General features: G+C 30.4%; 1 protein-coding gene across 1 annotated transcript; it reads left to right on the top strand.

The window, feature by feature from the left end:
- Positions 1–4853: 4853 nt before the first annotated feature.
- LOC115875640 lies at positions 4854–12402 on the top strand. Its single transcript, XM_030891151.1, has 3 exons — positions 4854–4996; positions 9263–9500; positions 11156–12402. The coding sequence occupies exons 1-3, from the start codon at positions 4946–4948 to the stop codon at positions 11572–11574; spliced, it is 708 nt and encodes a 235-aa protein (XP_030747011.1). The 5' UTR covers positions 4854–4945; the 3' UTR covers positions 11575–12402.
- Positions 12403–14472: the final 2070 nt, after the last annotated feature.

Here is a 14472-nt window from a genome sequence, read left to right as displayed (position 1 = left end):
TTACACTCCATAAACGTCTAACGTGCCATCGCCGTGAATCACCCTATATAGGAAATAATTGAATCGAAATGTAAAAAAAACATAAATATAGAGAACATAAACAACTGCTAACAAATCGATTAGTCTCAATCATTTCAGACCATTCCGTTAATCAGTACCATATCCTAATACTATAAGATCGAAAAAAACTCACCTCACTTCACTATTAGGCGGTACAAAGTTAACCGGTTCAGTTAGTCGCATATAAAACAATATTTGTTTCATAACTTTAACTAATTTAAGTCTATTATGGTAAGACAGGAGAAATATAAGCAAAAACCTGTGAACAATGTCCTCCTATCGAAAAAAACCGTAACGTAGTTAGCGTTAGCTGGTCTCAAAGGCAAACATAAATTCTAAGCCGCTAATATTCAGGGATTAGACGGCCCTGTTTGTTTGTCTACTCTTAAAATTAATGTAATTTGCGCCACATTGATCCAAAAATCAAACTTTGCTCTGTTTACTTTTAATTACCAACGAAAATAAACAAGGCGGTAGGACAAAGTGTTGCCTCCGGTTGATTTAGGCGTCACAATGGATCAGAAAGTTCGCTGCTTACGATTTCGTATAATGCTGCGTGTACATGGGTTTTATTCGGGATTTATAAAGAAATAACATACCTCCAGATATTAATTAATATATTTGTTATACAGGGTTATTTACCACATACGACACGGAGTATTGTAACTAAACGATTAGATTTTTACAAATCGGAAGTCTTTGGTTTTGTTAAAGCACTATTAGAGCTACAATTTAACCATATTTTTACAAGATACAGAGTGTCCCAAATAAATAAAAAAATTTATAGTTGTGTTTTTTATTGGAACACCCTGTATATTATTTTATTTTTAGATTCTACGATTGAAATAAAGGTAAATTTCATTAAGGTTAATCATACTTTCCCTTGCCGTTTTTGAAATATATTCAATTTTGTGAAATTGTAGTAAAAATTCTAAAGCTTCATTTCTCCTAGGATATGAAAGTTTTTTATGCTAAATATTTACTGAAGTTTATTTATTGGTCTGATATTGTGTTGCAGTAATAAAAATAATACTGCCTTATACAGAGTGCTTAAAAAATTACATTAAATAATTACTAGCTCGAAACGACCATAACTTGTTTAGTTTAAATGGAATAGCCTGTATATGTATTTTACGAAAATCAGATGCACAATACTTGCACTATCAAATTGTTCAATCATACCATTTTTTTCCTACCTGTTCAAGTTTTCATAGAAAATGCATTTAGACCTCATTTAACAATATACCCATGAAATATTGACATTATAGATTTTTTAAAACAACAAATGTACGAAATGTACATGTGCTAAAAACGATATGCAATATTATCGAAATAAAAGAAAACTATTTAAATATTTTTAAAAGCGTATGCCAGCTTCTGCCCAAAAGTTTGTTAATTAGATAGTTAATTGATTTAGTTAATAAATTATTCTAAATAAATGTGGATTTGAATCAGAAATCCATATAACAATAAGATATGAAAATGAACGTCTGTGTTGTTACAAATAAGCATTCATCAAAAAATAAAATAAAATGTATAAGATGTTACTTTTTACCACACTGTCTAACAGATATACAAAATTCAGTTGTTTTTTAGTATTTGGAGCAATTATTATTAATCAACGCAGTATATTAACGCAGTATATTAATGTAGTTTGAATACTGGGACAATATTAGTCCGCTTTAGCATATATTTAAACAGTCTTTTTTATTTTTAAATAAAATAAATTATATCGACAATATTATTATCTGTACTCTTTGAAAAATTGTTACATCTTTCGAAATAATCTAAAATGTCAATATTCCATGGGTATATTTATAAATGAGGTCTAAATTATAAAATAATGCATTTTCTACGAAAAATTGAAGAGATTGGTAAAAAATAGTGTAATATAATTTCATAGATAATCAAATTTTGCATCTGATTATCGTAAAATATGCAGGGTGTACCATTTAAATTAAAGAAGTTACTGCCGTTTAGAACTAGTAATTATTTAAAATACATTTTTAGACACTCTGTATAAGGTAGTATAATTTTTATTATTGCAACACAAAATTTAGTAATTAGAAAAACTTCAGTACAATATTTGGTTTTAAAAACTTAAATACGCCTGAAGAACTAAAGCACAGAAGAAGAAATCTTCTGTGCTTTTAGACGTTTACGGAGAACCGGTTATAGCTGCTTCATCTATCTAAAATATTTTTAGGGCTTTCAATTTTCGGGAACGAGATTCCGTTTTGAAATCTCGGGATTAGAACGTATAATTCCGGGATTCCGGGATCCCGGAATTGACTATCAGAATGAAAAACTTAATCTAAAGAAATACTTAATAAAATGTAGCTACATATATCAAAAAGAAAATGAGAAAAGAGCTTTATTAAAATAGGCAAAACAAAGTAACATATTTATCTAGTGATTAAAAAAAAATTCTTGTTAAAAATAAAATATAGCAAACACGGAAATATAAGTTTTAGATATCGACGTTCTGCTTAATATAAATAAAATATGATGTTTGAAAGACTAAAGTGTATAAAGTTGAATCATTTTAAATTGGGAATTTAATTTTTTCGAAATTTGCAGAAAATGCATGGAGATATATACCTCCTAATAGTGGAGTGCTTTAAGCCTTTGTGGGATACAAACCTTGGAATTCATTTACTGTGAACGAATTTTTATAAAACTTTTTGCATTGTATTGTTAATAAGATATATATTACAAAGTTTACCCATTTAAATTCGTTGCTTTCACTTTAGTACCGTATGATCGAATAAAAACGGCGTCAACGATGGCTATGAAATGAAGATCGCTGTCATTTTATATGTAAAATTATATGGGAAATGTCATCGACCGTCATTTCCAAGCCAACTGGACGCCGTTTTTTTTCGATCATACGGTATTTAAATAAACACACATATACAAATGCATACATACAAGATGGTTCCGTATTCCGGAAAAGCTCTGTATCAGGATTCCTATTTGAGATTTTCACTTCAAACCTTTTACAAAATATGTGTTTAATGGTAGTTCGCATTTCAAAAATATTTTTATAGATATACAGGGCGAGTCAAATATATATCTATATTTGTTTAGTTCAGTGAATTTCCTATAAAATTCCGGTTCCAAAAATACATTAATACCATAAAGTATACTAAGTGGTTTTTGAATTATAACCACGTCCATGAGGATGTCAATCTAGACGTCCAGGAACCTTCGTATGAGAACTTCTAATAGAGACGATCGACTTATTGTAAGTTTATCGCTAAGAAACCCCCGTTTGCCAGCTTTTCAAATTGATAATGAATTGCATCTAAGGAACGTACATATTAACTAACGGACTATAAGAAAATTAAATGATGCAAATCTTATGTCAAGAAGGCTTGTTTTGGAACCAGAACTTACTAGATGTGTTGACTAGGCCCAAAAGCAAAGGCATGGTCTTAATGTAAAAATTACGAAAACATGTTAGTGCCTTCTTCAAAAGCGAATATTTCCAACAAAAGTCAAGCTAATGATATGAACCAAAAAACAAATGATCGAGAAAGGATGTATCTAGATGATAAAATGATTTTTAAATTTCTTGCTGTTTTAACATATTCCACAGGGTGTTTTAAACTTTCACCAAAATATCAACATTTTGTTTTCCCTCGTATAATTAACAGATGGGGAGTTTCATTATTAATTTAGAAAAAGATACTAAAAAGTCAAATAATTTGGCTACACACAAGTTTTAAAGTGCCCATTTATCGTGCCTGTGAATGTATTTCAAAAACTATACATTCTAGTCATATACTTTTCTAATAAAACAAACCTTTATTTTTTTACTAGAATCCAAAAATCAATTAATATACCTATAGGGTGTTCCATTACAAAATACATAACTTTGATGTGTAACTTTTTTTGGGGACACTTTGTAGAACTCTACATAATTTTAGAAAATGCATTAAATTGACTTACATAAGCTCACAAAAATTCACTTCAATACAAACTTTTGTTCTCCTTGCAAAAACCGCGTCGTATATGACGCACCACCCGTATAATTCGATTTCAATCAAAATTTCAATGACTAAAATTTAAGCAGAATAGGTATAGCTTATGCAATAGATTTATTTATTTCAATAAATTTACTTAGAAAAACAATTAAAAAAATCAACAAATTAAGAAGGAAATAATTAAGAATTTACTAAAATTACTAAAATAAAAAATTAAAAGCAACAAAAAAAAGGGGTAAACATTTTAGTATTTTATCTATAAGACACAATACAGAAGGTTTCACATTAATACATTCACAGTAATTTTGAATTTTGAATTCCGAGGTAAAAGTCTCTGGGCACTCTACTATAAAACGTTGAGCATTTTTGACGATTAGGCATTGTTTGTTTTAGGAGTAAAATACACTGAAAAGCTTGTTTCGTTTCGGAATCTGCGCAGAGGTGTTTTTTCAAAACATAGCTTTTATTTATTTTTTACCTATCTCTTTCATTGACATATTCATTTGAAATATCCATTCTCTTTTCAAGAAGCGAACTCCCACAAAGCTATAGACATTACTTTCAAAATAAAAGATTATTAAAAATAAATTATTAAAAAATAATGATTTTGATCTCTTATCACTTCTGACTTTTAAAAGAGGTATGAGTAAACAGCAATTGAATTTGTGTGTAAAAACACTTTCAAGTGTGTTGTTTAACGTTTGTTAAACAATAGTAAACGTTTACCTGATATTTTCTATTTTTACTTGGAAACACATCGGACGATAAGGAAAAAAATCCCCATTTGCCCTATTTAAATATATTATATATAAACAGGTATATAAATCAGTCGAGATATACATTTTTTATTAGTTATTGCAATCAATATCTACAGTTAAATTCAAAAATCACTCAAAATGAGTAAATTTATAATAATTTTAATAATTGGTGCATGCTTGGTTCACCAGGTAAGTTTTTTGAAATTCTAAAGCGAATATTATAGTTCAGCAAATGAAGGTTTAAACAACGCTATTAATTATTTTAAATTCGATACAATAAAAATTATACAGCAAAAAATCAGAGCTCACAAAAAATACAAAAGATATAGAGATCAGCTACATTATGATTTTTTTTCTAACCTGCGTAAGCAATCAAAACAACTCATTCTGCGAGACTACAAAGACTATTTAAGCAGAGTAGAAATGGATATGTCTAATAATCCTAAATGTTTTTGGAAGTATTTAAAAAATAAACGCAAAAATAATCACAATCTCCCACAACAAATGACTTACGACGAACGTACAGCCAACAGTGGGCCTGAAATTTGTCAGCTTTTTTCAGAATATTTTAAAAGTGTGTATGTCCTGGAACAGTCGCAGGATTATAACCCTCATTCTAACAGTATAATAGAAGATTATTATTTAATTGAAGAAAATGAAATTATGTCTGTCATTAATAACTTGGAGTGTCAGAAGGGCCCTGGCCCAGATGGCATACCTCCCACCTTTATAAAAAACTGTAGACATAATCTGGTAAAACCACTTCATTTTATTTATAACTTATCGCTTAGTAAGTGTTGTTTTCCTATACTATGGAAAACTTCTCATATTATTGCTCTCCATAAGGGTGGCGACAGGCGCAGTATAAAAAACTATAGGCCTATCAGTAAACTTAACATCTTTGCAAAGATTTTCGAAAAAATTGTTCACTCAAAGATATTTAACAGTTTAAAAGAAAAGATTATTGATCAACAGCATGGCTTTACTCCTGGTAAATCAATAGAAACTAATTTAGTCACTTTCAGTGACAACGTCATTGAAGCGATGGATGCTAGAACACAAGTCGATGTTATATACACTGATTTCAGCAAAGCGTTCGATAAGATCTGTCATAATTTGTTAATAAAACGGCTTGCGGATGCGGGTATTCCGGAGTCTCTGTGTCGCTGGATTAAGTCATACCTGACAGGTAGGAAGCAATCTGTTTTTGCGAATGGGTTTCTTCTCAACCTTTCGAAGCGACATCAGGTGTACCTCAAGGAAGCCACTTGGGTCCACTTTTTTTTATTATTTACCTAAATAATATAAACCAATGTTTTAAAACTGCACGCTTTTTACTTTATGCGGATGATTTAAAGATTTATGGTGAAATAAAAAGCCAGGAGGATTGCCATGGCTTACAAGAAGATCTGAATGGACTTGTCAATTACTGCCAAAGGTCTAGTTTATTCCTGAATTTAGAAAAATGTAATATAATAACTTTTACTAGAAATAAGACAGTTTTTCCCTACGATTACAAAATTAAAAATTGTGTTCTGAAAAGAGTTGAACAATTGAAGGATTTAGGTGTAGTGATGGATTCTAAAATGTCATTTAATTTTCATATAGAATATGTTATCAATAGCTGTAATAGACTTTTAGGTTTTGTTCTAAGAAATTGTAAGGATTTTAATAACCCTAAAACATTGCTCACGTTATATTATGCATTCATTCATAGTCGACTCAGTTTTGCGTCAGTAGTGTGGAACCCATATTATGTAACCTATGAAAGGAGATTGGAGAGGATACAGAATAAATTTTAAAACATCTAGCTTACAAATCTAATATAATTATTAGCCACGGAAATTTTACTTCCATTTACAAGCAATTTTGTATCCTACCTCTCTTTCATAGGAGAAGGGTAACTGATCTCATAACTTTTTTTAAGTGTATAACTGGTCGACTAAATTGTGAACAAATAATAGAAAAAATAACGCTATCCCAAAGAAACATTTACATCAATTTTCGCCACGACAATAATTATACCACACCTTTCCGTAAAACTAACTCAGGTCAGAACTCTCCTGTCTGTAGAATGATAAGAACTTTTAATGTATATTGTGAAAATGAGAACATTTTAGATATGTTGATATTTACGGTTAAGAAATACTTTAAAGATTTGTTTTTACGATTGTCATAAATTATAGTTTATATTTTTATTTTTTCTTTTGCTATTTTAGTTGGATTAAGTTAAGATAGAGATAAGTTTGTTATTTAAGTAAGTATAACCACTGTATATATTAGAATTAAGTCGAGGATGCTTTTTGGGGATTTTTTTCTGTTGCATCCCAGTCTTTTGTAAATAAATAAATAAGTAAATAAAAACGCGGTTTAATTCGTTGACCGGGACTTTTCTGGCGAATTGTGTACATTTTGGGAAGTAGTTTTAAGGTGTACGCGCACTGAATCGGTACCAGTCCGGCGAGAAACGGCGAAGGCGGTGATTCGACTATCGTAGATAGGTAGAGGTAGGAATCTGGCCTCTACAGGCCGAAATGTTTTAGTGGACGCCGGCGCCGTCTATATGTACGATGGTCGCAGTCGCTTTTGCTGGTCGGTCCGATCCGATGCAGTGCGCGCGGAGCCTTTGGGGACAGGATTGTAACACCGTACTCAGCCACTTTGGCCGAAAAAATAACCCCAAATGGCCCAAAAATCAGTTTATCACAAATATCTGCCGAAATGTTTAATATACAAATTTTTTCTTGGAATAAGAAATTAATTGCTGAGGTAATTATCTAATAAATTGGCTCTTGTAATTTGTTACGCAGAATTTGTAGTTTTCGAGATATTCCGCCACGAAGATCTCTGAATTTTCTCTCCAAGTTAGCGCCGAGGTTAACGCTCCGAATGTAGATTTCATAAGCGTTTCATTAATAGATAGGACAAATTATTTAATAACTCGGCTAAAATTTAATATACTTTGATGATTCAAAGCTCATTTAACGTTTTAACGTTTACATTTAACAAGGTATAAATCAACAGCATCATATTTTGGAACTTGTTTGAATTTTGTCATATTTCATGAAAATGAAAAAAAATGGGCAAACATTCCTTAACCCAAAAATTTTCAGATTTTTACAAATTTATTCATATTTTAACTAATAATAGCTTATTTGTGAAGATTTTTTTAACAGTTGTTTTTGGAGTCGCTTTAAGCAACTCAGAAAATTTGTTGTATTTGTTTAATCATATTTTAATAAAAAAAACAACTATTCGTGAGTAGTTTTTTCCGCTTTTTGGGCATTCCGGAAAGTGTCATAAACAAAAGAAAATTTGAATAATTACGAATAGTCGAATTGATTTCTTTTTACGAACAACATTACGAAAATACTGTCAGGATCTTTTTTAGCTAAGACCCAATCTTCAATATGGCGATCATGAAAATTATCTACATGCCATATTTCGGTCAATATTGGCGGAAACCCTGTTTTTTACCGTTTTACTGGTACTTTACTAAAAAAAGTGCCAGAAACTTGTTAATACACTTTATAGACCTGGGCCACAGTTTAAAGAATATAAATATATACAGTTCGCTCACTCTAAGCAATTCTATTGTTATTTTGACTTCAAAGGCGGCCCGTGACCCTTCGAGGTGACAAAAAATTTGTACGTTTACCGGGTGCAGCGGAAGTGCTATTTTATCAGTCAGAACGCTGGCCGTATACGAGGAATCAACTAAAAATACTAAGGAATTTTAATATATCAAGTAGAAAAATAAAAATACAGTACTAGTTTATTGATTGACAGTTTTAGGCGTGTTTAATAATTGATCAATATTTATTTACTTTCTTCTTATTATTATTTAATAACATATCTCATAAACCGCAAATTCTAATACGGTTATGATATTGTTCTGGTGTATAATTTTCATATCTGTGAGATCTCCTATAAATCCTAAGGCACTTTTCCAGGCTCCATACTCAGACTCTACTTATACATATTATGGTGAATACATTAATATTAAAATATTAGATATATTATTCTATCATAATTCTTTGGAATATGGAATTGTCATTAGGGGAATTATTATTAATAATTATTATGGAAATCATAGTTTTTATTATAGAAACCTAGCCACAGTTTAAAGAATATAAATATATTTATATTCTTTAAACTGTGCCTAGGCTTCATTTTTTATTCCAAGAAAAATTTTGTAAATTGCATATTGGCAGATATTTGCAAAAAGCTAATTTTTAGACCATTTGGGGCTATTTTTTCGGCCAAAGCATTTCATAAGCACAATTTTTTGTTACAAATTTTTCGCTTAAAACTACTACCCAAAAGGTACACAATCCGCCTAAAAAGTAAAGGTCGACGAATTACACCGAGACTTGGGTCTTTTTGTGTCCTTATTTATTGGACACAAATATTTTACAAAAATTAAAGTAATTTTCTTTTTATTTGCAATTACAGAACTTGGCTGGTACACAACTGAAATCTAGTAAAGATGAGGCTAAGAAAGCATTTCACAAATTGATGGAAGAAATCGACAAAGCACTGACATCAGCCCAAAATGCTTTGAATAAAGCAGTGGATAAAGTGAAATCCGAAGCAGCTGAATTGGAAGGCAAGGCCAATAGCGAACTGGATAAGGTTCTGGACCCTCTAAGGACAAAATTGAACAAACTAGTTGCTGAGGCAACAGCCAAAGGTATCGATTAAAAATATACAAGATATTCAAACAGATACTTCAATAGTAACATTTTATTAGCGTAATTTACCACACCACTTATTTTTTATTTTATTATTAAAAAAGTTATATTTTGTTAAAAAATAAATTACCACGACAGATTTTTTTTACACTACAATACAGTACCCGACAAGTACACGGCCAAATTTCAGGGTCTGATTCTTCATCAAAAATATGAAAAAAAGTTACTTAAACATGGGTCTGGTTATGCGTAACTTTAAAGATATAGGATATTAAACTTTTATTAAAATTATTACCAAACTTCAGTGGCGTACCTGAAAACACCATATCGAACTTATTTGTGAAAAATATACACCACTGAATTTTCTTGCAGTTTTTAATTATTTCAGACAAGGCAACCAGAAATACAATTTTTTACTCTTTTATATGCCATTCTAGAAATATTTTCGAGAAAAAAAAACATTGATTGCAGGTCTCTGGATTATTAAAAAATACAATTTGACTAACCTAACATTACTAAGATAAAATACTACTAAAATAACTGCTAAGATAATTTCCAACAAAACTATCTTCACAATTTGGCGGTACATTGTTTGAACAGCCTGTATAACGGGCGCGTCTCAAAAATGGCTCACCCCTATAACTTTTTTATTTTTTTAAGATAAAAAATCGATATTTGGTATGTTAGCATATGACATAAATTAGGATTGACTGACGTATTCAATTGTTTTCTGTCGCTTCCTGTTTCACCGGAAATGATTACAACTTTTGATTTTTAAATAACACCCTCGGTAGTTAGTTACTTTATTTGATAGAAAATGACAGTCTGAATAGAATAACATATCATATGTCAACTTTTTACATTTTCGAATATGGTTTACCTATTTGAAATTGCAACATGCGATTCATAACGACAATTTTACTCCAATTACCAGGTGTGTGGTATCAAATTATTCGTAAAAAAATGCTATCCTAAATATGCTAATGAACCACCCTCGTTCCATTTGAAAAATTTGAGATATGATTAAAAATACGATTTAGGTATCTTTTAGCCGCTCAGGACAAGCCACTAAAAACTTTAGAAGATCAAATCTATTTTTTCAAAGCTCCTTGATTAAAAATTAATGGTTTTAACACGGCCATAGCACTCTAGATTGAAATTTAAAGTACAATTTTATTTTAAGTAAAAATGTCAAAAGTTAGCATATGATATATCAATCTATTCAGATTGTCATTTTCTATCGAATAATGTCAAAAATACCGGGGTGCCATTTAAAAATCAAAACCTGTAGTCATTTCCGATGAAACAGGAAGTGGCCAGAAAGTATTGAATACGTGAATCAATCCTAATTTATGTCATATTATACTAACAATTCAAATCTCGTTTTTTTATCTGAAAAAATAAAAAAGTTATAGGGGTGAGCCACTTTTGAGACGCACCCGGTAGAATAATATGTTATATTTTATATTTTATAGTTTTCAATCCATAAAAAAATCGTTTTTTCCATATTTTAGCGTTTGTTATAATAAAAAATATAAGAGACATCAGGTTTTAAGAGAGAACTACTTGAAAGTAAAGTAATTTCTGACTTCCATTGTTTTTATTTATTTACATAACTTACATACATTACTTTAATTGTTGTCATGTTTTTCAGGTTTTGATGTGTCCAAGTGTCAAAGCTACGTTGACGGCTTTTCGAATATTCCAGACCAACTAGTGACCAATTTGGGAGAATGTGTTACCACTCAAGTTGAAAAGGCCCAAGGTTACGTGAACGACGCGCTGAACAGCGCCAAGAAAATCGAAGAGGACCTAAACACTATTGATTCTGACATTGATAACTGTGGAGGAAACGAATTCAAAAAAATCAAATGCTACGCCAAAATTATCGAAAAAATTGAGAAAGATACGAAAGATGCTCCGGCCCATATCGCGGAAGATGTAACAAAAGCTACAGCATTGGTAACTGAAATTGTTCCCGTTTTGGAACAGTGTTTTACTGACAAGTTGAAAAAAGCGGGCGAGGATGCTACCAAAGATGTGGCTGATTTTGCTGTCTGCGCTGCACTTTAAAATATTTTCGAACGTTCTTAAAATTTAGTGATTGATTTTTTTATATTAAGAAAACAATTAATAGGACCTTAGCTATAAGCAGTTATACAGAGAAGACCAGGCTACTAGTAACACAGCAAGTTGCCGGACGAATTTACGTTTACCCGTTTTGCGTTCGTACTCGAGAGTCACTGCCGGCTAGTCGGCTGGTCAGGCAGTACGCAGTTGCAGTTGTGCTTGGACGGGTCGGTCGTGACAGACTAGGAATATGACGCGAATGCCGAATATTTATTATTTTCATTTTAAGTGTTTACCTTCACTTGAGGTAACATTTAAAATAAGAATACTTAAATATTTATTATTTGAGTGTGTTTACAAGCCAAAACTAAAAATAAGTAAATTCTCTAAACCCAAAACTCATTTCCAAAATTAAAAAATACATCAATAAAATACAAAAAAACTAAAATATTACTCTAAATGAAAAAAAGTTATAACAAGTGTTCAAAAAGACTACCTTCTTGAGCCTAGGCGGTCGTAAAATCCCCGTCTGACATTGGCTAATATATTAGGACTAATAGTTTGGACAGCCTCTCGTATTTTTACTTGAAGCTCATCCAGATTATTAGCCCTATTATGACCATACACTTTGTATTTTACATAACCCTACAAAAAGAAATCATTGGGAGAAAGATCTGGTGATCTAGCGGGCCACAAAATAGTTCTATGTCCACTAATTAAACGGTTGGGAAAAGTATTGTTCAAATATTCTTGAACAATACAGGCATTGTGATCTAAATTGGACTTTTCCAATACAGATTCACAAAACGCCATACGCCGAAATTGGTCTTCATGGAAAATTTGTTGAGTTTTGCGCGCTTTATACGATCGGTATCCATTCTTTTTAAGAATTCTTTTATCCGTGCTAGGTGAAGAATCAGCTGTTACCTCAGCAATTTGATTACTTAAAAACGTGGGATTTTGATCCGCGGTAGCACAAATGAACACTTGCTTTAACTCCTGTTCTTCATTAATCAACACATCAGGATTTTTGTGTTTTTGTGGGGACACGCACCCATGTGTTTCAAAATTATTAATAACTCTTGATATAGTAGGTAAAGATGGAATTAGCCTGTTTACAAAAGTTTGTGGAAAAATTGTTTGTATATCCCGATAAGACCTATTTTGGAAATACTATTTTATATTTTGAATTTTCTCACGAACTTCGTAAACATCTATTATTTTACTTAAAAAATAAATTTTACACGAGAGCTGCCGCGAGAATCTATGTATTCGTTTTGGCTATTAAAACAGGAATAAATACAACATCGCATTTTTTCGCCTGCTTTTTATCCGGCGGACGGGTATACGCTAATTCGTCCGGTTCTGTCTATGTTACTACTACGGTGGTCCGGTCTGTATATATGTTGTAGCAAGTGTTTGTTGTGGTAAGTGATAAAGTTTTTATAAGAGTTTTATGTACGACTGAAGTCACTATAAATCAAAATTTGTTGTCTTTTTCTGTGATGTTTTATATCGATATAAAATATAATATTATTGGTAGATATTTACCGACAGAAGAGGGCCAAACATTTAGAGAAGATAATTTAGTCTTCTTCCAGTGGTTCAAAACGTTTTTTGGATATTTAAAATATTCTGTTTTGTTTCTTTTATTATAATAAGTTCGGTATGATTATATTTTTTGGCAAAGAGTTGGCAAAGTTGTATATTTTTTTATTTTGAATACTAAAAATGTTTCGCTTGGTTCCTTTTTTATTATACATTTAAAATTTTTATGTGTTAATAAAGTAAATAAGTTTTAAAAATGTTGTTATTTATTGTTTGTTGTACGTTCTCTAGGTTAAACATTCCTACGTGGATAAAAAAAATTCAATCTCAAATCTACTTTTAAATAGTTAAATTCGATTGTTAAAAATTAAAAATACAATAATAGAGTAATATCCTTCTTTACGCTGTAGATGCGTTCTGCAGAAAATCCCGTAAAGCGGAATTCACGTATATCTGGGTTCAAAAATTGATTAATTAATCTTTATAAGTTACGTACTTTCTCAAGGAAACAAGAGTTAAAACCAAATATATTTTATTTAAAACCAAATATATTTTCTTTCTCGCAATACAATTGTTATAAATAAATTATATTAATTTATTATTTAATAATATGTATTTATATTTATTTAAAATTGTAGGTATCTAAAAATCTATAGATTTTCGATTTTTTTTATATAGTACACAGGAATGAATTTAGTATAGCATGATATACATAGTATCTAATTTCTAGTGTTCTTATAAGACCGCTTTACATTTATTATAACAATCATAATATTATACAATATTTTTTTGGATAATACATTTAAACAAAACATAAAACAAATGATTTAATTTTGATATTACAAGATGGAATATATAAAGGTAAATTACTTAGAAACATTAATTAATTTCTAATATGCATTAGACTTGATATAAATTAATATACTATGTACACATTAGTATCAAATGTGGACGACAGTGGGGAGTAATGCATATCAGACCACTAATTGTAATATAAACTGATATGACAATGTCCTATTGTAGGTATTAACTATATTAACATTTAAGCAAATAATACCTACTTGTTTCTGTATATAATGTACTTGACACAACTACGTTAATTACGTTTACCAACAAATGTTATTGAAATCATCAATGATTAGTACCTAGATTTTAATATTTCTAGATACAATATTTGTATATTTATTATTAATATAATTTTATTAATAATATTTCTGTTTTATTTTTATAGTGGATATAACAATTTAACATGAGTGTCAATAAATTAAAATATTTTAATTTAATCTAAATAAATAAAACAAATAAGTTTAGTCACACCATTTATAACTCAAGAACGGCTGAACCGATTCCCTG

The sequence above is a fragment of the Sitophilus oryzae genome, unplaced genomic scaffold (genome assembly GCF_002938485.1).
Source record: "Sitophilus oryzae breed Bouriz unplaced genomic scaffold, Soryzae_2.0 scaffold_1393_pilon_pilon, whole genome shotgun sequence".
NCBI lineage: Eukaryota > Metazoa > Arthropoda > Insecta > Coleoptera > Curculionidae > Sitophilus > Sitophilus oryzae.
Note: the sequence above shows the minus strand (reverse complement) of the source record. Positions and strands in the feature narration are given on the sequence as shown.

Coding starts and splice junctions, on each gene's coding strand:
- LOC115875640 (XM_030891151.1), top strand. CDS start 4,946: ATGAGTAAATTTATAATAATTTTAATAATTGGTGCATGCTTGGTTCAC. Junction 4,997..9,262: donor GTGCATGCTTGGTTCACCAG/GTAAGTTTTTTG, acceptor TTGCAATTACAG/AACTTGGCTGGTACACAACT. Junction 9,501..11,155: donor TGCTGAGGCAACAGCCAAAG/GTATCGATTAAA, acceptor CATGTTTTTCAG/GTTTTGATGTGTCCAAGTGT.